The sequence below is a fragment of the Oncorhynchus mykiss genome, chromosome 12 (assembly GCF_013265735.2).
Source record: "Oncorhynchus mykiss isolate Arlee chromosome 12, USDA_OmykA_1.1, whole genome shotgun sequence".
NCBI lineage: Eukaryota > Metazoa > Chordata > Actinopteri > Salmoniformes > Salmonidae > Oncorhynchus > Oncorhynchus mykiss.
Genome location: NC_048576.1, coordinates 21,520,747 through 21,546,103, shown reverse-complemented (window position 1 = coordinate 21,546,103; position 25,357 = coordinate 21,520,747). Strand labels below are relative to the sequence as shown.

Genomic DNA, 25,357 nt, shown 5'->3' with positions numbered 1-25,357 from the left:
CCAAGCAAGACACAAAAATAACTTTAAGTCTCAGATTTTTCTAAGGGAGTTCATTAGCTATTCACTGGTAATTACACATCATCATTGTGTCTTAATTCAGAGTCAGGTTTTTGAGTCTAAGAACTGTACCTCCCGCCAAGTCTCAAGAGGGCTCGCTAGCTACAGAGGTTACCAAGGCAACTAACTGACTCCCACATGGCACCATTATGATCAATAATGGATAATGTAGGCTACAGACATCTAGGGGCTGAGAGACAAAATCTGATTAGAAAAGTGTTGTATCATAACCTGTTTTTTATAAGAGATTTTAACTGACAAACCAAAATCAAATATATTTATGATTGGTGTAACAGTACTATCATATCATTTGAAACAGCAGAAAAAATGTATTATTTCATGCACTGTTTGGAGTGCCATGAATTACAGAGTTCACTGTGTGAATCATCTTTAAAGTGTTTTTAGCACTGTTGCTTTAAAACAAGGCATGCCATTAATTGTATGTTTACTTCAATGATTTCAGCATGGAGTTTTGGCCTCCTCTGGGGACTGGCTCATGAGAAAGAGGTCTTACAGTGTATTGGTCTGGTGGGTGGTTTACCACTCTCTGGACACATGTACAGGGTAATTGAATACCTTAAGCGGAGGTCAGTCGGTTTTCAACAGCATCTCCTTGTACCTATTAAGTAATACATCAAAGCTTACAGCTTCTGAAAACTATAAAAACAAAATATGCGTAGATCCCTGGCCATTGCCTGCTAAAAATGACAGGCTAAAGAGATTAATACATTTGACAGAAAATAAAGATCAAGACACAATCTATTACTGAATAATACATTTATATGATGTACAGTATGGGAGATGTACAAGAAAATGCCCCAACGTGTTGGTGGTGCTAAATATCCACAATCAACCACACAGGAGACAGATGGCTTAACAGCACCCAAAGTTAGGAATCATGTCACGCCCTGACCTTAGAGAGCCGTTTTATTTCTCTATTTGGTTAGGTCAGGGTGTGATGTGGGGTGGGCATTCTATGTTTTCTATTTCTGTGTGTTTGGCCGAGTGTGGTTCCCAATCAGAGGCAGCTGGCAATCGTTGTCTCTGATTGGGAATCATACTTAGGCAGCCTGTTTTGCCACCTTAGTTGTGGGTAGTTGTCTTCGTTTGATGCATGTATAGTCTCACGGAGCGTCACGGTTGGTTTTTGTGGTTTATTGTTTTGTTGGGGACATTTAAAGAAAAAAATGTACGCTCACCACGCTGCACCTTGGTCCGGTCATTTCTCTGACGACGATCGTGACAAATCAACCGTATTTATAATGAGAAATTGTGAATAACTTGAGTTAACACAGGCCAATAGAAGAATGTATTATTCTCACTGTGGTGTGTAATTAATGCATTACCATGGAAAAAGGGAATTACTTGTAACCTCCACAGTTTGTAATGATATTCTTCATCAGCTCACTCACAGTTCAAGGTGCTGATATTTTTTCTTTTGTGAGGTTTTTAATCTGTATGGCAGGTAGAGCCACCCACGCCCAACATACAGCCTTATTACTCAACTGTGAAAATAGGGTCCAAAATACACAAACACTGTTGAGTGAATTAGTCAACTGAGGACAAGCATGCAGAACTGTGTAATCACAATGACCTTTGCTACCATTTCTCAACAAAGATGCCTGTAAATGTTAGTTACCGAAAGGTTATGTGACACCGGACTGTTGAGCACAACCCGTAACTCATATTGGTAAAAATCTAGTAATTGCAGCTAGCTGGAAGCCTCTCTGTACATTGCATAGTACAGTATCAAGGACAGACTGTTGGTAAACAAACAGTCAAACATCAGGATGGGAAGAGCCTCTTACTTGGCTGTGATTTTCATCTGTTTTGTTTCCAGTAGCAGGATATCTGGTAGGTAGTGGAAACTTTGTCATACTAAATCTATTAATGGTGGTTCCACATGCGACTTGAAAAGGAAAAAATATGTTGCAGCTCAAGGTTTTTGGTTGGTAGTTGTGTTCAGTGGTGAAAAAAGTACCCAATTGTCATACTTGAGTAAAAGTAAAGATACCTTAATTGAAAATGACTCAAGTAAAAGTAAAAGTCACCCAGTAAAATTCTACTTGAGTAAAAGTCTGAGTATTTGGTTTAAAATATATCAAAAGTATCAAAAGTAAATGTAATTGCTAAAATATACTTAAGTATATTCAAATTCCTTATATTAAGCAAACAAGATGCCACAATTATTTAGATTTTTAAAGTTTACGGATAGCCAGGGGCACACTCAAACATTCAGACATAATTTACAAACGAAGCCTGTGTGTCTAGTGAGTCCACCAGATCAGTGGCAGTAGGGATGACCAAGGATATTCTGTTGATAAGTGCATGAATTGGACCATTTTCCTGTGCTGCTAAGCATTCAAAATGTAAGTGTACTTTTGGACGTCAAAGAAAATGTATGAAGTAAAAAGTACAATATTTTCTTAAGGAATCTAGTGAAGTAAAAGTACAAGAAGTTAAAAATATAAATAGTAAAGTACAGATACCCCAAAGAATGACTTAAGTAGTACTTTTAAGTATTTTTACTGAAGTACTTTACACCACTGGTTGTGTTATACTGTAACACCACACTTTATTTTTCTCCACTCTCATTTCACATGTAATTTTATATTTTTGTTACAGGACAGTCATGTGAAGGAAAATGTGGTGGCAAATTAGAATCCTGTTCTTGCCATGCCACTTGTGTATCCCTCGATAACTGCTGTGCGGACTATGGGGAGTACTGTGTCGATGTCACTCCATATTCCGGATCAATATTTGGTGGAACTGACTTTATTGTCCTCAAAGCAACTTTTAATGAGAGCTCCCAAATAATCTGCAGGTAGATTCAAAATACTTATTTCACTTCACTTACCTAACATATTGCTGAGTTTACATTCTAAGTTCTGTGAATGTATGGCTGGTAGATATGCATATTAAAGCTACTGAAAACTGTCTTTCTAATTGAAGGTTCAATGATGAAATCAAAACGGTGGGCTATGTGGACACAGACAGTAGAGGCCACTGCATATCACCTCTACTGTATGAAACAGGGTTGGTTCCTTTTCAGATCTCTACAGACAATGGTACAACCTTCAGCAGACATGGAGCTTGGTTATCAGGTAGGGAAACCCTGTGCAACACTGATATATGGCAGCTATTTATCACAAAATCCGACCAGATACACTTATTTAAAATGTCAATACCCCTTTCTTACCAATTTACAGTGAAATGCATTGATACTCCGTTTGTGTTTTTTAATCTACAGTCCATCCTGGAAAGTTAGATCCCAGTTTCAAAGCTACTATAATCAACGCAACCCAGTGGCAGTACTACGGCACCCCAAAAGTTGGAGGCCCGTTGGACATGACATGGAACACCTCACAGGTCAGAGCAGAAAAGGTCAACATAGAGCTCTGGGGATACATGGAGAAAGGTGAGTAACAGCTAAGTCCTGCCAACATCTTACCATTTGCTGTCAGTGCATTTTTTTTACATTTCACCTTTATCTAACCAGGTAGGTTCTCATTTACAACTGCGACCTGGCCAAGATAAAGCAAAGCAGTGCGACAAAAACAACAACACAGAGTTACATATAAACAAACGTACAGTCAATAACACAAAATAAAATAAAAATATATGTACAGTGTGTGCAAATGTAGAAGAGTAGGGAGGTAGGAAATAAATAGGCCCTAGAGGTGAAAATAATTACAATTTAGCAATGATACTGGAGTGATGTGCAGATGATGATGTGCAAGTAGAGAGAATGAGGTGCAAAAGAGCAAGAGGGTAAGTAATAATATGGGGATGAGGCAGTCGGGTGTGCTATTTACAGATTGCCTGTGTACAGGTACAGTACAGGCTCAGACAGCTGATGCTTAAAGTTAGAGAGGGAGATATAAAACTCCAGCTTCAGAGGTTTTGCAATTCGTTCCAGTCATTGGCAGCAGAGAACTGGAAGGAAAGGTGGCCAAAGAAAGTTTTGGCTTTGGGGATGACCAGTGCAATATACCTGCTGGAGCATGTGCTACGGGTCGGTGTTGCTATGGTGACCAGCGAGCTGAGATAAGGCGGGGCTTTACCTAGCAAAGACTGATAGATGACCTGGAGCCAGTGGGTTTGGCGATGGATATGTAGTGAGGGCCAGCCAACGAGAGCACACAGATCGCAGTGGTGGGTAGCATATGGGGCTTTGGTGATAAAAATGATGGCACTGTGACAGACTACATCCAGTTTGCTGAGTAGAGTGTTGGGGGCTATTTTGTAAATGACATCTCTGAAGTCAAGGATCGGCAGGATGGTCAATTTTAAGAGGGGATGTTTGGCGGTTGTTTCTGGAAAGGTGGATTTTTAAAAGCAGAAGCTCAAATTATTTGGGCACAGACGTAGATAGTATGACAGAACTCTGCAGGCTATATCTGCAGTAGATTGCAACTCCGCCCCCTTTGGCAGTTCTATCTTGTCAAAAAAATGTACAGTTAGGGATAGAAATTTCTGGATTTTTGGCATTCCAAGGATACTCATGGATGTTTCATGTCATAGGGGATCCCTACTCAGAGTCCTGGCAGGGTAAATGGGAGTACCTGTACTCTCTTGGGAGGGACCAGCCTAACAGTGGTGCCTTCAGATTTGTGCCCAAGACAGCAGGGAAGCCCTTCTCAGACTGGGAGGTCGGCTGTCTACGCATCAGCCCCAGTACTCACCCAGATGGAACATGGTACGGCAAAAGACTCGACACACTCACATTTAAACTGATAACAAAAATAGCATACAGCATTTTTTGCAGCACAACCTACCAGTGGTGGAAAAAGTATCCAATTGTCCTACTAAAAGTAAAGATACCTTAATAGAAAATGACTCAAGTATAAGTGTCACGACTTCCACTGAAGGTGGCTCCTCTCCCAGTACGGGCAGCGCTCGGCGGTCATCGTCGCCGGCCTAGTAGCTGCCACCGATCCCTTTTCATTTTCGTTTGGTTTTGTCTGTCTTGTGTTCACCTGTGTCTAGTTTAGGCTAATCAGTGGGGTATTTAATCTCGCCCTACCCGCTAGGTTTTGTGCAGGATTGTTTGTGTTACTGTCGTTGGCTTGGGTTGCGTTTTTCCCTGTTAAGCAGGTTTATTTCACTTGACTTTTTCCCACAAGTTAGTTTAGTCAGAGGACTGTGTTCCTCCATTTTCGACTAGACTGCGTTCCTGTTTTCTAGGGGCTGCTTTTGTGGTCCTGTACCTGTTTTGTTGGTGGACAGTAATAAAACGCCCTTCTTGGAATTCTTGCTCTCCTGCACCTGACTCCACACCCACTTCTCCAGGGAGATATTGAAAGAATCCCGCACCGAAAAATCATGGAGTCAGCAGGAGCGGACGCGCCCTCCCCGTCCATGGAGGAGAGTGTCCTCCAGCATACCTCCGTTTTACACCGTCTGGGGACGGCTATGGATCAAGTGATGGCGAGAATGGAGAGATGTGAGAGGAGCGGCCTCCCTACCCCGTCTTCAGCAACTCTCCAGCCTGCACCACCACCTTCTCCTGCGGCATCCGGACCCAGCAGGATTCGGCTCGCGCTCCCGAGGGAGTACGATGTGACAGCTGCCGGGTGCAAGGGGTTCCTGCTCCAGCTGGAGCTTTACCTGGCAACCGTTCACCTGACTCCTTCGGGAGGAGAGAGTGTCAACGTCCTCGTCTCCTGCCTGTCGGGCAAAGCCCTGGAGTGGGCCAATGCGGTCTGGGAGGGTCCAGACTCGGCAAGGGATCATTACCCAGAGTTCACCCACCGCTTCCGAGCTGTGTTCGACCACCCACCGCAGGGCCGAACGGCGGGTGAACGTCTGTTTCATCTGAGGCAGGCGACGAGGAGCGACTTCGCGCTGGAGTTTCGGACCCTGGCCGCCGGTGCGGGGTGGAATGACAGGGCCCTGATGGACCACTATAGGTGCAGCCTGCGGGAGGACGTCCGCAGGGAGCTAGCTTGTTGAGACACCACCCTCACTGGACAACTTGCTGGCTGCTCGCGGAAGTCCAGATCGGGTTCTGTCCGTTCCATCCCCCAGCACTCCCACTCCGACACCAATGGAGTTAGGGGGTGCTGCAGCTAGGGCGACCGGAAGAGGAGCCTCCTCCTGCACCAGTTGTGGTCGGAGAGGGCACACTGCCGACCGGTGCTGGAGGAGCTCGTCTGGGAGTCGAGAGGGCAGGCAGAGCACTGCTCGGGCACCCCAGATGAATCAGAACCAGGCTCACCCAGAGCTCCCTGGTCATATGTATGTGTTGATTTATTTTCCTGAGTTTTCCCCCCATTCCCATCATAAGGCGCTAGTAGATTCAGGCGCAGCGGGGAATTTTATGGACCGCGGGTTCGCGCTTAACTTCTTATGGCTGGGGGCAGTATTGAGTAGCTTGGATGAATAAGGTGCCCAGAGTAAACTGCCTGCTCCTCAGTCCCAGTTGCTAATTTATGCATATTATTAGTATATTTGGATAGAAAACACTCTGAAGTTTCTAACACTGTTTTAATGATGTCTGTGAGTATAACAGAACTCATATGGCAGGCAAAAACCTGAGAAAAAATCCAACCAGTAACTGGGAAATCTGAGGTTGGTCGATTTTCAACTCATTCCCTATTGAAGATACAGTGGGATATTGGTCATGTTGTACTTCCCAAGGCTTCCACTAGATGTCAACCGTCTTTAGAAACTTGTTTGAGGCTTCTACTGTAAAGGAGGGGCTCATAAGGGCTCTTTGAGTCAGTGGTCTGGCAGATTGCCACGAGCTGGTCACGCGCATTCACATGAGAGGTAGCTCGCACTCCATTGCTTTTCTACAGACAAGGAATTTTCCAGTTGGAACATTATTGAAGATTTAAATGAATATTAAGTGAATATTTATGTTATTTCTGACTTCTGTTGACTGCACAATATGGCGGATATATTTTTGGCTTGTTGGGTCTCTGAGTGACGTACTCAGATTATTGCATGGTTTGCTTTTTCCGTAAAGCTTTTTTGAAATCTGACACAGCTGTTGCATTAAGGAGAAGTGTATCTAAAGTTCCATGTATAGCACTTGAATTTTCATCAACATTTCTAATGAGTATTTCTGTAAATTTATGTGGCTCACTACTGAACATAACACGCCAATGTATACTGAGATTTTTTTAATATAAATATGAACTTTATCGAACAAAACATACATGTATTGTGTAACATGAAGTCCTATGAGTATCATCTGATGAAGATCATCAAAGGTTAGTGATTAATTCTCTCTCTATTTCAGATTTTTGTGACTCCACTCTTTGGCTGGAAAAATGTCTGTGTTTTTCTGTGACTTGGCTCTGACCTAACATAATCGTTTGTGGTGCTTTCGCTGTAAAGCCTATTTAAAATCGGACACTGTCGTGCGATTAACAACAAGAATACCTTTAAAATGGTATAAGCTGTTTGAGGAATTTTAATTATGAGATTTCTGTTGTTTTGAATTTGGCACTTTCACTGGCTGTTGTCATATCAATCCCGTTAACGGGATCTCAGCCCATAATAAGTTTTAAATTAGGGATTCCAATGGTTCAGATGGACCAACCCTTCCCCGTGCACGCCCTAGATAGTCGACCATTAGGGTCAGCGCTGGTCAGGGAGGCCAACGTTCCACTGGACATGGTGACGCAGGGGGGTCATGTGGAGTGGATTAGTCTCTTCCTCATTGATTCTCCTGCGTTTCCAGTGGTGCTGGGAATTCCCTGGTTAGCTTATCACAATCCCCAAATTTCGTAGGAAACAGGGGGCTCTAAAGGTGTGGTCAGAGGTGTGCTCAGGTAGGTGTGTGGGAGTTTCCATCGGTGCAACGACGTGGAGAGTCCGGACCAAGTCTCCACCGTGCACATTCCCAATTATGCCAATTTGGCTATCGCTTTCTGTAAAAAGAGTGCGACCCAATTACCACCTCATCGACGAGAGGATTGTGCGATAAACCTCCAGGTAAACGTCGCACTTCCCAGGAGTCACGTGTATCCCCTGTCACAGGAGGAGACGGTGGCTATGAAGACATATGTCACCGAATCTCTGGGACAGGGGTACATTCGGCCCTCCACGCCTCCTCAAGTTTATTTTTTGTGAAGGAGGGAGGTCTGCGTCCGTGCATTGACTATAGAGGTCTAAATTCCATCACAGTGGGGTTCAGTTACCTCTCATCGCCACGGCGGTGGAGTCATTTCACGGAGCACGCTTCTTCATAAAACTGGATCTCAGGAGCTCGTATAACTTGGTGCGTATCTGGGAGGGAGATGAGTGGAAGACCGCGTTTAGTACCACATCTGGCCATTATGAGTACCTCGTCATGCCGTATGGGTTGAAAAATGCTCCAGCCGTCTTCCAATCCTTTGTAGACAAGATTCTCAGGGACCTGCACGGGCAGGGTGTAGTGGTTTATATCGATGACATTCTGATGTATTCCGCCACAAGCGCCGCCCATGTGTTACTGGTGTGCATGGTACTTGGGCGACTGTTGGAGCATGACTTGTACGTCAAGGCCGAGAAGGAGGCGGGCAGAGCTTTTAGCCGTCTGAAGGCTTTGTTTACCGATGCTCCCGTATCCCCTCATCCGGACCCCACTTTGGCATTCATAGTGGAGGTGGACGTGTCCGAGGCTGGTGTTGGAGCCGTGCTATCACAGCGCTCGGGCACGTCACTGATGCTTCGCCCTTGCGCTTTCTTATTCGAGGAAGCTCAGTCTGGCGGAGCGAAACTCTAATGTGGGGGACTGGGATTTGCTGGCTGTGGTAAAGGCTCTGAAGGTGTGGAGACATTGGCTTGAGGGGGCGCAACACTCTTTTCTCATCTGGACTGACCACCGTAATCTGGAGTACATCCGGGCGGCTAGGAGACTGAATCCTCGCCAGGCAAGGTGGGCGATGTTTTTCACCAGATTTCGTTTCACCATCTCATATAGACCAGGTTCCCGTAACGCTAAGGCCGACGACGCACTCTCCCGTCTCTATGATACCGAGGAGCGGTCCATCGATCCCACCCCCATACTTCCGGCTTCTTGTCTGGTGGCACCGGTGGAATGGGAGGTGGATGCGGACATTGAGCGGGCGTCACGGTTAGAACCTACTCCACCACAATGTCCAGCTGGTCAGAGGTACGTCCCGCTTGGTGTTCGCGACAGATTGATCAAGTGGGCCCACACGCTACCCTCCTCTGGTCATCCAGGGATTGGGTACTATTTAATGAAGCTGCCAGTTGAGGACTTGTGAGGCGTCTGTTTCTCAAACTAGACACTCTAATGTACTTGTCCTCTTGCTCAGTTGTGCACCGGGGCTCACACTCCTCTTTCTATTCTGCTTCGAGCCAGTTTGCTCTGTTCTGTTTAGGGAGTAGTACACAGAGTTGTATGAGATCTTCAGTTTCTTGGCAAATTCTCACATGGTATAGCTTTAATTTCTCAGAACAAAAATAGACTGACGAGTTTCAGAAGAAAGTGCTTTGTTTCTGGCCATTTTGAGCCTGTAATCGAACCCACAAATGCTGATGATCCAGATACTCAACTAGTCTAAAGAAGGACCGTTTTATTGCTTCTTTAATCAGGACAACAGTTTTCAGCTGTGTTAACATATTTGCAAAAGGGTTTTCTAATGATCAATTAGCTTTTTAAAATGATAAACTTGGATTAGCTAACACAACGTGCCATTGGATCACAGGAGTGATGGTTGCTGATAATGGGCCTCTGTACGCCTATGTAGATATTCCATTACAAATGTGCCATTTCCAGCTACAAGAGTCATTTACAATATTAACAATGTCTACACTGTATTTCCGATTTGATGTTATTTATTTTATTATAATATTTTTTTTACCCCTTTTTCTCCCCAATTTCGAGGTATCCAATTGTTTTGTAGCTACTATCTTGTCTCATCGCCACAACTCCCGTACGGGCTCGGGAAAGACGAAGGTTGAAAGTCATGCGTCCTCCGATACACAACCCAACCAAGCCGCACTGCTTCTTAACACAGCGCCATCCGACCCAGAAGCCAGCTGGCACCTGGCAACCTTGGTTAGCGATGAGACAAGGATTTCCCTGCCGGCCAAACCCTCCTTAACCAGGACGTCGCTAGGCCAATTGTGCATCGCCCCACGGACCTCCCGGTCGCGGTCGGTTACGACAGAGCCTGGGCGCGAACCCAGAGTCTCTGGTGGCACAGCTGGCACTGCAGTACAGCGCCCCTAACCACTGGAGGCCATATTTGATGTTATTTTAATAGACAAAAAATGTGCTTTTCTTTCAAAAACAAGGACATTTCTAAGTGACCCCAAACTTTTGAACGGAGGTGTGTGTACATGTTGTTGTAACTGCGTTAGCTACCTAGTCATAAACCACATACATGTTGTTGTAACTGCGTTAGCTACCTAGTCATAAACCACATACATGTTGTTGTAACTGCGTTAGCTACCTAGTCATAAACCACATACATGTTGTTGTAACTGCGTTAGCTACCTAGTCATAAACCACATACATGTTGTAACTGCGTTAGCTACCTAGTCATCAACCACATACATGTTGTTGTAACTGCGTTAGCTACCTAGTCATAAACCACATACATGTTGTTGTAACTGCGTTAGCTACCTAGTCATAAACCACATACATGTTGTAACTGCGTTAGCTACCTAGTCATCAACCACATACATGTTGTTGTAACTGCGTTAGCTACCTAGTCATCAACCACATACATGTTGTTGTAACTGCGTTAGCTACCTAGTCATAAACCACATACATGTTGTTGTAACTGCGTTAGCTACCTAGTCATAAACCACATACATGTTGTAACTGCGTTAGCTACCTAGTCATAAACCACATACATGTTGTTGTAACTGTGTTAGCTACCTAGTCATCAACCACATACATGTTGGCTGAAAATGAAGAAAATAAAGTTATTGTTCAACATAAAGTTGAGAAAATAAGTTGAGTAGGCTCCATCAGTGTATGCAGACATAGTCATACAGATAAACTGTCACCGTGATATGAATGTCCTATAGGAATGTCCAGGCAGTGTGGACAGAGGACCATGCTCTAGCCTGGCATCTGGAGGACAAGTTCAGGCAGGACTCAGCCGTCTGGGCACTGGATAAGTGTAAAGCCTGGGACCAGCTGGAGGAGACACTGCCAGACTTCCTCTCTGAAATTATTGACTGTCCATGCACACTGGCTCAGGCTAGAGCAGACACTGGGAGGTTTCATGTAAGTCAAAGCAGTAAACTATGGTATAGATGTAGGATCTTAATTTGATCACCATGTTGCAGGAGAACTGTCCACGTATTTGAGGTTTAAAAACGCTTCTGAAGTTTCAAATCAAATCAAATTGTACTTGTCACATGCACCGAATATAACAGTGAAATACTTACTTACAAGACCTTAACCAACAGTGCAGTTTTAAGAAAATATAACCCCCCAAAAAAGTAAGAAAATAATAACAAATAATTAAGAGCTTCAGTAAATAACAATAACGGGGCTATATGCAGGGGGTACCGGTACAGAGTCAATGTGCGGGGGCACCGGTGTCGACGTAATGGAGGTAATATGTACATGTAGGTAGAGTTATTAAAGTGACTGTGCATAGATAATAAAAGAGAGTAGCAGCAGCAAAGAAGATGGTGGGGGGGGGCAATGCAAAAAGTCTTCTAGTCAACTACAGGTAAAAGAGGACTGAGCACGCCCCCATTCTCATCAACGGGGCTGCAGTGGAGCAGGTTGAGAGCTTCAAGATTCTTGGTGTCCACATCACCAACAAACAAACATGGTCCAAGCACACCATGACAGTCGTGAAGGGGGCACGACAAAACCTATTCCCCCTCAGGAGACTGAAAAGATTTGGCATGGGTCCTCAGATCCTCAAAAGGTTCTACAGCTGCACCATCGAAAGCATGGTTACATAACTGCCTGGTATGGCAACTGCTCGGCCTCTGACCGCAAGGCACTACAGAGGGTAGTGTGAACGGCCCAGTACATCACTGGGGCCAAGCTTCCTGCCATCCAGGACCTCTATACCAGGCGGTGTCAGAGGAAGGCCCTAATAATTGTCAAAGACTCCACAACCCTAGTCATAGACTGTTCTCTCTGCTACCACACGGCAAGCTGTACCGGAGCGCCAAATCTAGGTCCAAGAGGCTTCTAAACAGCTTCTACCCCCAAGCCATAAGAGTCCTGAACATCTAGTCAAATGACTACCCAGACTATTTGCATTGCCCCCCCTCCCCTCTCCACACCCCTGCCACTCTCTGTTGTCATCTATGCATAGTCACTTTAATATTAACTCTACCTACATGTACATACTACCTCAACTAACCGGTGCCCCCGCACATTGACTCTGTACCGGCACACCTCTGTATACAGTGCCTTGCGAAAGTATTCGGCCCCCTTGAACTTTGCGACCTTTTGCCACATTTCAGGCTTCAAACATAAAGATATAAAACTGTATTTGTTTGTGAAGAATCAACAACAAGTGGGACACAATCATGAAGTGGAACGACATTTATTGGATATTTCAAACTTTTTTAACAAATCAAAAACTGAAGAATTGGGCGTGCAAAATTATTCAGCCCCCTTAAGTTACTTTGTAGCGCCACCTTTTGCTGCGATTACAGCTGTAAGTCGCTTGGGGTATGTCTCTATCAGTTTTGCACATCGAGAGACTGAAATTTTTTTCCCATTCCTCCATTCCTCCTGAGCTCGAGCTCAGTGAGGTTGGATGGAGAGCATTTGTGAACAGCAGTTTTCAGTTCTTTCCACAGATTCTCGATTGGATTCAGGTCTGGACTTTGACTTGGCCATTCTAACACCTGGATATGTTTATTTTTGAACCATTCCATTGTAGATTTTGCTTTATGTTTTGGATCATTGTCTTGTTGGAAGACAAATCTCCGTCCCAGTCTCAGGTCTTTTGCAGACTCCATCAGGTTTTCTTCCAGAATGGTCCTGTATTTGGCTCCATCCATCTTCCCATCAATTTTAACCATCTTCCCTGTCCCTGCTGAAGAAAAGCAGGCCCAAACCATGATGATGCCACCACCATGTTTGACAGTGGGCATGGTATGTTCAGGGTGATGAGCTGTGTTGCTTTTACGCCAAACATAACGTTTTGCATTGTTGCCAAAAAGTTAAATTTTGGTTTCATCTGACCAGAGCACCTTCTTCCACATGGTGTGTCTCCCAGGTGGCTTGTGGCAAACTTTAAACGACACTTTTTATGGATATCTTTAAGAAATGGCTTTCTTCTTGCCACTCTTCCATAAAGGCCAAATTTGTGCAATATACGACTGATTGTTGTCCTATGGACAGAGTCTCCCACCTCAGCTGTAGATCTCTGCAGTTCATCCAGAGTGATCATGGGCCTCTTGGCTGCATCTCTGATCAGTCTTCTCCTTGTATGAGCTGAAAGTTTAGAGGGACGACCAGGTATTGGTAGATTTGCAGTGGTCTGATACTCCTTCAATTTCAATATTATCGCTTGCACAGTGCTCCTTGGGATTTTTAAAGCTTGGGAAAACTTTTTGTATCCAAATCCGGCTTTAAACTTCTTCACAACAGTATCTCGGACGTGCCTGGTGTGTTCCTTGTTCTTCAGGATGCTCTCTGCGCTTTTGACGGACCTCTGAGACTATCACAGTGCAGGTGCATTTATACGGAGACTTGAATACACACAGGTGGATTGTATTTATCATCATTAGTCATTTAGGTCAACATTGGATCATTCAGAGATCCTCACTGAACTTCTGGAGAGAGTTTGCTGCACTGAAAGTAAAGGGGCTGAATAATTTTGCACGCCCAATTTTTCAGTTTTTGATTTGTTAAAAAAGTTTGAAATATCCAATAAATGTCGTTCCACTTCATGATTGTGTCCCACTTGTTGTTGATTCTTCACAAAAAAATACAGTTTTATATCTTTATGTTTGAAGCCTGAAATGTGGCAAAAGGTTGCAAAGTTCAAGGGGGCCGAATACTTTCGCAAGGCACTGTATATTGTTATTTTTTACTGCCGCTCTTTAATTACTTGTTACTTTTATCTCTTATTCTTATCCCTATTTTTTGACACTGCATTGTTGGTTAGGGGATCATAAGTAAGCATTTCACTGTAAGGTAATACCTGTGGTATACCTGTAATACCTGTGGTATTCAGCGCATATGACTGATAAAATTTGATTTGATGAGTCGTCCCTGGTCGTGCAGTCATGAGTGAACAGGGAGTACAGGAGGGGACTGAGCACTCGCCCGTGTTGGGGATCAGCATAGTCAATGAATAGCATTCTCACATAGGTGTTCCTTTTGTCCAGGTGTGAAAGGGTAGTGTGGAGTGCAATAGAGATTGCATCATCTGTGGGTCTGTTGGTGCAGTATGCAAATGGGAGTGGGTCTATGGTTTTTGGGATAATGATGTTGATGTGAGCCATGACCAGTCTTTCAAAGCATTTTATGGCTACAGACGTGAGTGCTACGGGTCAGTAGTCATTTAAGCATTTTACGTTGGTGTTCTTGGGCACAGGGACTATGATGGTTTGCTTGAAGCATGTTTGTATTACAGACTCAGACAGGGAGAGGTTGAAAATGTCAGTGAAGACACTTGCCAGTTGGGTAGCGCATGCTCAGAGTACAAATCCTGGTAATCCGTCAGGCTCTGCGGCCTTGTCAATGTTGACCTGTTTAAAGGTCTTACCCACATCGGCTGAATGTATCAACCTCTATAAATATGTCCATTAATCACAATCCACATAATTCACATTTCCTGTTGCTGCAGGATTATTTTCCTGCTATAAACTGGCACAAATTAAGATCCTACACCTGTACCTTGATCAGTAAAGGCTAATATGTTTGTGCTCCCAACAGTGCAGGCATAGCATACATACAGTATTGCTTTACATGTATGATAGATACCAGTAAAAGAAAGGAGTATGATACAGTTTGCTTTGTGCATTTTAATTGATGCTTTTCCTTTCACCCACAGACAGATTATGGCTGTGATATGGAGAAGGGGAGTGTGTGTACCTACCACCCAGGAAGTGTGCACTGTGTGCGGGCCATACAAGCCAGGTAAGTCCCATAACAATCTAATGATTTGTCAGTCATTAAGAGTCCCCAAGGCCTATTTGTATCCTGTGTTTCATGTTCACTGTTGACAGCCCCAAGTTTGCAGCAGGACAGCAGTGTTGCTATGACCACACGGGGGCCCAGGTTTTGACAGATGACTCCATTGGCGGGAGTACCCCAGACAGAGCCCATGACTGGGGCTCACCCCCATTTGTAAAGCCCCCCAGAGTCCCTGGGTTCTCCCACTGGCTCTACGACGTCCTCAGCTTCTACTACTGCTGCCTGTGGTCTGACAACTGTCACTACTACTTCAAACGCAGACCCTCCAGTGACTGCAGGACCTACCAAGTACCAAAAGCAGGTGAGAAAATGGCTCTGGTCTATAGTATGACTGTCTGATTCACGACATTACAGCTGTCTGAAAATAATATTATACAGTGTCTAAAATGTACATATTTTTTTCTGTTATTTACTATCGTTTCAATGTCATCTTAGAATAATTTATAATAATGGTATTGGATTTTTTATCACTAGGTGTGGTGTTTGGAGACCCCCACTTCATAACATTTGATGGCGTCAGTTACTCCTTCAATGGAAAGGGGGAATACACCATTGTGGTCTCAGAAAGCAAGGAACTGACAATACAGGGCAGAACAGAGCCGGTAATACTGACAAATGGTGAGTTTTTAAGAAAACCTATAGTTAGAATGAAAGGGACAAGAAATTCATTATCAAGAAATTATTTTTACATTGATTATTATTCATAAACATTCATTTCACAGGCAGCATGGTGAAAGCAACAAAGCTGTCAGCGGTTGCCATGAGAGAGGGGACCTCTGACATCATTGAGGTGCGACTCGGAAACCCTCAAGACCACCTACAGGTGCTGCAGAACCAAACCTCCCTCTCCTTCTCTGAGCAGAGCTGGATGGATCTGAAGGGTGAGACCTTGGGCTTTTTTAATTGACCTTTGGATTCATGGAAGAGCTATTGTTTTCATAAAATAATCAATGCAGTGGAGAGATAATGCAGCAGAGATAAGGCTGAGCTGGCTCACTGATGAAGAGATATAAGGGCTGTCTGTGCCCTTGTGAAATTACTAACACAACAACTGCTTTAAAGTCCTAGCTTCCCTGCGTAAAGAGAATGATTCAACTTTAATTTCAAGTTCAAATGTTTGACATCAGTATTCACCAAGTCTGCACTGAGCTGTAAATGTGGATGTAGAATCTAGAATGGAGATTCTATTTTCTAAAATGTCAACCAGATAAGATAAGAAAAATGTGCAGTTCTAAGATATGGATCTATCATACTTATTTTCCAGGTGTGTTTGTATTTTCGCCCAACCCTACAAATGTGACTGTCATGTTCCCCTCTGGAGCTGGAGTGGAACTGAGACTGAGAGGGGGAACCATGACAACCACAGTGCTTCTACCAGAGGTGTTTAAGGATTTTACCCGTGGACTGTTAGGAAAGATGAACGGTGATCCCAAAGATGACCTGGTTACCAGTGATGGTCAGACTGAGTCTGATCAAGGCAATGCAGAGGGGCTGTTTAATTTCGGGGCAAGCTGTGAGTAAATACAAAGTCTACATCTAATTAATATCATACATGATCTCCTGACAGATTACAGAGATATTGTTAATCACTAACTAAGGTTCAGTGTACTCATAATGCAATTGCACACAGTTGTCATGTGCACAACAAATGCAGTCAATACATTTTTTACTCAGTAAAAATATGCTTTTACTTAAAATTTTCCAGGGGCTATATTGAACGAGTCCACGCTCTTCACGTACGATTCGGAACACTTGTTGAACTCATATCTCCATGCTCCAAAACACGACGCCAGTTTCCGTCCAGTGTTTTCCATCCCTGAGGATCCAAATGATCCTCTCGGCAGCCAAGCCTCTGAGCTGTGCTCTGGAGAGGGCTCTCTGTACTGTAGGTACGACAAGCATGGATCAGAGGAATCTAGCCAGACATCTGCCATCTTCTGTTATCACACACAGTACACTGAGACACTATACTTTTTTATAGCTAAAGAGACATAATGTTCTCTTCTGTTTATTGCTTGAAATATCTTATCATATTTGCATTGTAGGTATGATACGCTGATGGCTCGTAGTCTGGAGATGGGCAATGCCACCAGGGTATCTTTTCAGAGCCACAGGTCTGTAGTGGAGGATCTAGAGCCAGGTAGGTAACCTACTGTATAACAAAATAACAAACAATGAACATAAGCACATTTGCACCGTTAGTCATAGAATTAATATAGCGGTAAATTATGCCCATCTTATCTCATTCTCTACAGTGGTGTCCTGTGGCTGGCTTTCTCCACCCACAAATGGAAAGAAGGAGGGGACCAGATATTTACAGGGAGCTGTGGTGAAGCTGTCCTGTGACTCTGGCTATGTCCTCTGGGGGTCAGAGGAGCACACATGCCTGGGGACTGGTCAATGGTCTGGTGAAACCACGACCTGCGTGGCTGGTATGGACCATAGCTGAAATCAACAGCAAAATTCTATGCTACTGGTATGAATCATCGCTGAAATCAACAGCAACATGATATATGCTCCTGGTATGTAGGAAATACCAGTATGAAAATGTATTGTGGCAGACCAGGGGGTTTGGGTCAAAACATTTACACAGATCAGACACGGACAGAGTAGGATTAGCTCAGTTTCAAAGCTATTTGTTAAAATAATAGTCCAAAAGAATAGGTCTCCCCCAAGAGACCCTCTCCAGGATACCATCTTCTGGGCTCCGGGTCTAGCTGTATCCTGTGGTGATCAAAAAAAAAAAAAAAAGAACCCTATCCTGTTACCGCCCCCAACTATACAGGAGTCCGTTCCTCCTCCAGTCTCTCCCCAGTGTGCTGCCCTTCTGGCAGCTTTATGGGACTTGTACAGCTGGTGAGCAATCAGCCCTTGATTACTCACCAATCCCCAATCAGCCCCAATTAGTCCTGGCAGGAGAGCCCGTCGAGACCTGGCACGTCCAGCAGATGGAGTCATCGCCTCGTGATCTATACTCCGTCTGTCACCAGGCCTCGACAAGTCTCCCCCTGGTGGTTGACCTGCTGTACGCCACAGCATGCACTCACTACTGGAAGTCGCTCTGAATAAGAGTGTCTGCTAAATGACAAAAATGTAAATGTAAAAATGTATTTATCATCACTGAAATCAACAGCAAAATGCCCTATAATTCTGGTAAAAATGATCAATAAAATCAACAGCAAAATGCTCTATAATTCTGGTAACAAATTATCACTAAAACGTTACTGCAAAATGAAATCAATATTGGCTGAGGATCAATATCATGGGTGTATTGCCAGTGAGGTCACATCAACTTTACCATGCTTAATGTTTGAAATCAGTTGCTTTTTATGTACGGCGTGTCCTGTCTTCTTTTGATTTCCCCAAATTATAAAAAAAATCATAACTTCACCACCGATTCATGTGCTTTGTTTAAGCCCCTTTTACAACCCCTCCACTAATACCGTTGACATGAGTTGGCAGGGACAGATATGGGAGCATATTGCTATGGCAATGAGACCAGACTGAGTTTGAATCATCACATACAGTATAATTGACAAAATTCTTTAAATATCCATAGCATAGGCTAGCTAAAGTACTGTTGTGATACTGAAGGATGCTGTAGTCACTATACTATTATTTACAGTGCGTCATCATGAATAACATAGGTATGAAATTGAGTATCTGAAAATCAAAGGTTTGCATTCTCCTTTTTGACTGTGGACAAGCTGATAATCGCTCCTCCTTTATCGAAAAGGGAAGCATTTCAAAGCCCTCACAACAAAATGATTTATCTTTCCCTCTAATGCCACACTTAAACTACAGTATATGCTCTTTGTTTTGCAGATAATCTCAGGGGAATTGTGGTTGGTTCAGTTATTGGAGCACTAGCATTAATCCTAATGATAGTAACACTCATAATCAACAGCAGACAACATAAAAGGTAGGGTATAGTGCCTTACATTTTTGTTTACACACTTCCTCAGAAAAATACACCTTTTACACTATACACGTACCTTCAAGGTTGTGAGCTCAATGCTACAGCAGTTAAACATGTCTTCTTATTTTTCTGTTCAGAGAAACTGCAGCATCTGCTGTGTCAGATGATGGTCAAGATCAGATCAGGGTGGTTTTCTAATGGACATTCTACAGGACCCATAGAACAGTTGGTTTAAGAATACCAGCACAGAGAATGACTGCATCACAGAAAGCCTTGACTATCTCACAGAAAGCCTTTCAGTAAACTTCAGTACTAGGCTATATTCTTCAATAGACACACTCCATAAATGTTTGTATGTAACCCACTTTTGCATAAAGGACTCAGATATGTCTCACGGTTAGAGTTGCAAACATAAACATGTGTTCTACTGCTGATAGTGAAAGTAGAGTTAATTGCACCATAATGTATCTGGTTATATGGCAAAACACAATACCTGTTGATTTAAAACAGTACTGTACCTAATGACATGCATATATCCACACTTCTAACTCTGTAATGCAAAATATGAATGTATGGCATGTAATAATATCAGCAATGAAATTCATGATATCTCTTCCACTACCATACTAATAAATGGTATCACTGCACACTCACGGTACTGATTGAGTCAGGTGTGAGGTTCATTGTTTGAATTATTTATGACAGATGTTTTATTTATGTAACAGACAGGTTACTGGTTTGAGTCCCTAAGCCGACTAGGTGAAAAAAATTGGCCGATGTACACTTGAGCAAGGCACTTAACCCTAATTGCTCCTGTCAGTCGTTCTGGATAAGAGCATCTGCTAAATGACTAAAATGTAAAATGGAGTTTAGGGGGCCGAGTGGCGCAGTGGTCTAAGGCACTGCATCGCAGTGCTAGAGGTGTCAATACAGACCCGGGTTTGATCCTGGGCTGTATCACAACCGATCGGGAGTCCCATAGGGCGGCACACAATTGGTCCACGTTAGGGGAGGGTTTGGCCAGGGTAGGCCGTCATTGTAAAAAATAATTTGTTCTTCACTGACTTGCCTAGTTAAATAACATTGAGTTATCGATTACGTGGGAGAGAAACATAAACAAGTAGAACTTCACCCAAGAGACTGGAGTTGAGCATAATGAATGGAGAGGGCTTGAGGTGCTGACATTATGTTAGATCATCTGATACACTGGCGCAGGCTTATTAGATTCATTGAAGCAGGGAAACCCAGAGGACAGACCTACAGGCTCGTCATATCAAAATTCTCCACCTCCTCTCTAGTGTCAGTCTGTCTATTAGAACTCCATCACTCCCTCAGATGTAGGAGCCACAGGGTCAACATGTGAGTGAATGTTACATGCCCATAGATAGAAGTGGAAGTCACTGCAAAATAACCTTATGAACATATTAGGTATCTGCGTATACCAAAGCTCCAACAGTGGTGCAAACAGAAAGGTAATGTTTTGGAGTTTGAGGCTGTAACCCCCCCCCCCCCCTGTTTATTCTGTAGCTCAGGGGTAGCTTAGCAGTTTATGTGGTGAATGTACATGCTGTCCCTGCACATGGCAGAGCGATAAGATTACTATGGAGAGGACAAAGAGCACCAGTAACCATGACAAGACTGCAGAGGCCAATCATTGAATAAACCCCATCGTTGCTGTTGCCGGATTCATCCACCAACTACTTGCCATTTGCGCTATAAATACAATTTGAGTTATCCTCTGCAGGTCTCAGGGCAACAGAGGAGCAGCACCACTGTTCCAACCATGCCTATCAACTCATCCCATGGATAACACTTACTGCTTGATAGGTGCTAGAATGGATCAGCTGGGTATATAAATGTTGTGAGTGATGCTGATTTGTCCAGGGCAATCCATCCCACTATGAGGCAGCCTTCCTGAACTCTTTGGGGGAAAATATAGCTGCTCTTTTGTATGGCGAGTCTAAGTCATTAAACCGGATAAACCAGTCATTAAGCCATTGTAATTAGATAGAGATCGAATAACATTAGCTAGCCAAGGGGAAACTAAGAGAGGAGACAGGCTCCACCCCCCAGTACCACTCTCAGAAGGTGATTCAGAAGTCATGGCTGACCACAACAAGGTATTACCCCGTCCTCTTTTCCGCCGAGATGTAAATTGGGTTCCTTTCCGTGAGTGGACACAGCCTAGCCACATGATCATGGAGAAGGACTCTGGCCTCCCTCCTTTCCTGGATCCAGGCGATGTGAGCTGGATAGATTGGGCTAGGAATACATTGGCATCATCCTCCTGGCCAGGGTACACACACTATCCCCTCTTCAGCCTCAGCACTGTTCTTCCTGCTGCAGTGGCACCCCAGAATTCAGTCAGGCTTCAGAGGCAACTGTCTGGAGGAGTGTCAGAGATCAGGATGGAACAGGGCAGATGGAGGATCACCCTGGATGTTAATCACTTCTCACCAGAGGAGATATCAATCAAAACCAAGGGGGGCTTCCTGGAGATTGCAGGTAGGAACATTATTTCTCTGGTTAAAAAAAGAAAATGGAATATGGTTTTGGAACATCCATTGTTAAATATCTTTGACAATTTACTGTTGAAATGTTGTTAAGATGTCCACATGCTCCATATTCCATTACTTCAATAATTTTTCTCAACTCATATTTCAAGGTCAACATGATGAAAGGGAAGACGAACATGGATCAGTCTCAAGGTGCTTTATAAGGAAAAACAAGTAAGTTGTAATGGTTGAATAGGAAACAAGGTCTCTCACAATGTTATGGCAAAGACATCTCCCGGTAATGAAACTAAGAACTGAATAAATAATGTGTGCAATTGAAAGTCTTTGTGTTGATTGTTATAGGAGACGTTAAATCATTTCCCACGGTTTAATTAAATTTGTTAAAACAGATGACATGCAGCCATTTGAACCACAGTAAACATATTGTAGCCTGTCTGTGTTGTAAGCAAATTGTTGTTGTTTGTTTGTTGAAGGCTGCCCCCTGGTGTGGACTTGCAGCACATCAGCTCATCTCTGTCTGGTGAAGGGGTTCTCTTAGTAGAAGCACCTCTACCAGGCTCAGCTACCACCATCCTCCCCAGTGACATGGTCATCCCCATTCAGATCAAGCATGAGCATGAGGGGAAAGAGTGAATCCAGTTGTCCAGATGTTGAGATCCATCACAATTAGATATAAATCTTGGGGTAAAGCTTAGAAGTGAATGACAGTGTTGACAACTTTTGACAAAAATGTGATTGTGTATTAGGTCTTGGTCATTCAAAATGACAAACATAGTGGCTTCTATTGCTGTTAAAACCCTATAACTTAATTTACTCTCATTGTAACCACAAGGTTGTCAGGTTTTTCTATGCATGTTGGTTAATCATGTCCCATGATTTAACTAGCAAAACCAAGATAAACAGAAATCATCAACACTGATGAAATGTACTTTCTCATTTGTCAAATGATAGGTTAATTGGGAGTAAAAATGACCATGCGTAGGGCTAGGCATCCTGCTAGCGGCACAACTTCCAGTGAAGCTGGAGGGCGCGCAATTCAAATAAATAATCATAAAAATGATGGATATTAAACATTTAGGTACATACAAGTGTCTTATATTGGTTGAAAACATGTTAATTTAACTGCACTGTTCGATTTACAGTAGCTATTACAGCAAAAGCATGCCATGTGATTGTTTGAGGACGGTGCCCCAAATCAAAATATTTTTCCACTGGCACAGGTTTCATAAATTCACAAATAGCGATGAAATATTCACTTACTTCTTGAATCATCCTCCGATTTGTCATCTAAAAGGTCCCAGCTATAACATGTAGTATCGTTTTGTTAGATAAAATTCTTCTTTATATCCCAAAAAGTCTGTTTACTTTGCGCCATCGATTTGAGTTATCCACTCGTTCAACATGCAGAGAAAGAAATCCGAAAATCTACCCCTAAACTTTGTCAAAATACGTTTCTATTTACTCCTCAGATACCCTTAAATGTTATCAAGCTATAATATTTCTTATGGAAAGAAGTATGTTCAATAGGAAACCGATTTTAGCAGGTGCGTCTTGTCTTCATGGCGCGCCCAAACATACATTTCCAAGACTGTGTCCCTTTACTAAAACTGATATTTCTTATTCGTTTTGGAAGTTACAAGCCTTGAACATAGACTGCTGACACCCTATGGGAGCTAGAATTCAGTATGCCCCTATACTTTCCATTGTAAGAGCATGATCTCGCTCAACAAAAAAAATTCTGGTTGTTTTTTCTTTGGATTTTCTCCTACCATATCTATTGTGTTATATTCTCCTACATTATTTTAACATTTCTACAAACATCCATGTGTTTTCAATGGTACCAATTATATGCATATTCTGGCTTCAGGACCTGAGCAACATACAGTTTACCTTGGGCATGTCATTCAGGCGGAAATTGAGAAAAAAGGGGCCTAGCCCTAAGAAGTTCTAAGAATGCTGAAACAGTTCTACAAATCATACATTTCAATATTACTATTTTTATGAATGTAATATTTTTTTAATAAAAGCAATTAACAATCCATGGCAAACTACCCATATTGAGAGGGTTGGGGGCTCTTATGTAAGCTGTTAAACTCTTTGTATACAAACTACTGATGGTCATACCAATGATCATAAAGCCAATTGATTTTACATTTTATTTAAATTTGAGGTCCTCTGTAAGTATAAATATATATATTATTATATATAATATATATTATATTATATTATTATATATATATTATTATTAAATTACTACAATATACCATAGAAACGCATTGAATAACACATTCATGAATGGCAAAAAAGACAGTCAAAAAATAAATCATAAGAATTAAGGTTTGAAGTGTCTGTCCAATATCTAGGAGATATAAGAAAGCTCAGGAAATATATTTTTGGACACATATTTAACCCCTTTTTTTGTTGCCACAAAACCACCTCCATACTTCCATTTATTTGTATGGGTAACCTTCAGATGAGTCCAGTGACACTTTAAAATATATACAGTGGCAAGAAAAAGTATATGAACCCTTTGGAAATACCTGGATTTCTGCATAAATTTGTCATCAAATCTGATCTGATCTTCATCTATGGCCACAACAATAGACAAACACAGTCTGCTTAATCTAATAAAGGATCAATTTAGCAAGCTAGCTACTGCAGGACATCAATACAAGCAGACGAGAAACAGACATGTTCTCTGACAATGATGACGTTTTTCTTACGATGTGATTTGATTGGTGTGCAGCCAAATCCAAACTGGCCTCTCTTGCGGGGTGTTTTGCTACACCAGGACAACCCACAGTTTGGCTAATTATATATTTTAAAAAAATATCAAGGGAGGCCAAATGCTTGCTGGCATCAATCAGTCAAATGCTACGGTGACAACATGTCATACTACAGTATTTTGTTCCAGACAGCATCAGATGCATGAGGTACACATACAGAGACAAGGGGGCGCTGTTTCCCTTGCTTGGATGACTTCTCCAGTGAGATTCAGCCACTTGCGAATTGTCTGAAAATTGTCGAAAAATGGTATCGTCCTGGCCCTATTGGATATACATTTGGCCTACTATAAATTTGATGATTTACCTCAGGTGAGACTTGTGTCCAGAAGCGAAGTCGAGCTTGAACAAGACAATCCTATGTTTGGGGCATCACAGGAAACTAGTCCTAGTGGAAAAAGTAAAAGGGGCCTGAATACTTTCTGAAGGCACTGTATGTATGTAAGAACATATTTTATTAACCAAAAGAAGGTATCATTTAAGAAAACATATTCTGCTTGGTGTTTTTCCCAGTGTCAAGTTACTTTAAGTAGAAAACATCAAGGTCTCCTTTGATGGAATACAGCCAGGGTAACACAACTTTCAATTACTTTCCTTACTGTGTTCCCAGCCAATAAAATGAATATCAAATGCTTTAAATGGCCATGCAACCTTTAGAGTGGTGGTGTGAGAGGGATGTTTAAATGGGGCTGAGGGTGTTGGCATTTGGTGCAGCACTACTGGCAAAGCAGTAGAACATGAGAGGCATGGGAGCCTTGTTACCCAGTCTAAATTCTCCTCCTCATGTCTCACAGGCTATTAAAAACAGCTCCAATAACTGATCCCATGTGGTAGAGATTTCAAGATCTTCCCAGTTACAGAACTAAATGAGTTAGTCATTAACACCACCCATCCTACTTTCCTATCCATGGTACTTGACAAAATGTGTTGACATGATATGAAAATGGAAACAGGACAAATATGATTGATGGTGAGACAT

General features: G+C 42.8%; 2 protein-coding genes across 3 annotated transcripts; both read left to right on the top strand.

Moving 5' to 3' along the window:
• Positions 1 to 1,609: 1,609 nt before the first annotated feature.
• Positions 1,610 to 19,737, top strand: LOC110537178 (sushi domain-containing protein 2). 2 transcript variants are annotated; one of them, XR_002475585.2, is made up of 16 exons: positions 1,610 to 1,911; positions 2,683 to 2,881; positions 3,010 to 3,161; positions 3,308 to 3,475; positions 4,582 to 4,756; positions 11,059 to 11,260; positions 15,018 to 15,103; positions 15,193 to 15,461; positions 15,635 to 15,778; positions 15,883 to 16,041; positions 16,425 to 16,673; positions 16,866 to 17,049; positions 17,206 to 17,300; positions 17,416 to 17,636; positions 18,986 to 19,082; positions 19,217 to 19,269. XR_002475585.2 is itself a non-coding variant. In XM_021623017.2 (16 exons), exons 1-16 carry the CDS (start codon positions 1,848 to 1,850, stop codon positions 19,275 to 19,277), a joined length of 2,481 nt encoding a protein of 826 aa, XP_021478692.1. In that variant the 5' UTR covers positions 1,610 to 1,847; the 3' UTR covers positions 19,278 to 19,737. The 2 variants fall into 2 exon arrangements, 1 of the variants encoding a protein (XP_021478692.1); XM_021623017.2 differs by having other exon boundaries at positions 17,416 to 17,592; positions 19,217 to 19,737.
• Positions 19,738 to 21,212: 1,475 nt separating this feature from the next.
• Positions 21,213 to 22,590, top strand: LOC110539130 (heat shock protein beta-1). Its single transcript, XM_021626099.2, has 3 exons — positions 21,213 to 21,584; positions 21,745 to 21,808; positions 22,069 to 22,590. The coding sequence occupies exons 1-3, from the start codon at positions 21,272 to 21,274 to the stop codon at positions 22,226 to 22,228; spliced, it is 537 nt and encodes a 178-aa protein (XP_021481774.2). The 5' UTR covers positions 21,213 to 21,271; the 3' UTR covers positions 22,229 to 22,590.
• Positions 22,591 to 25,357: the final 2,767 nt, after the last annotated feature.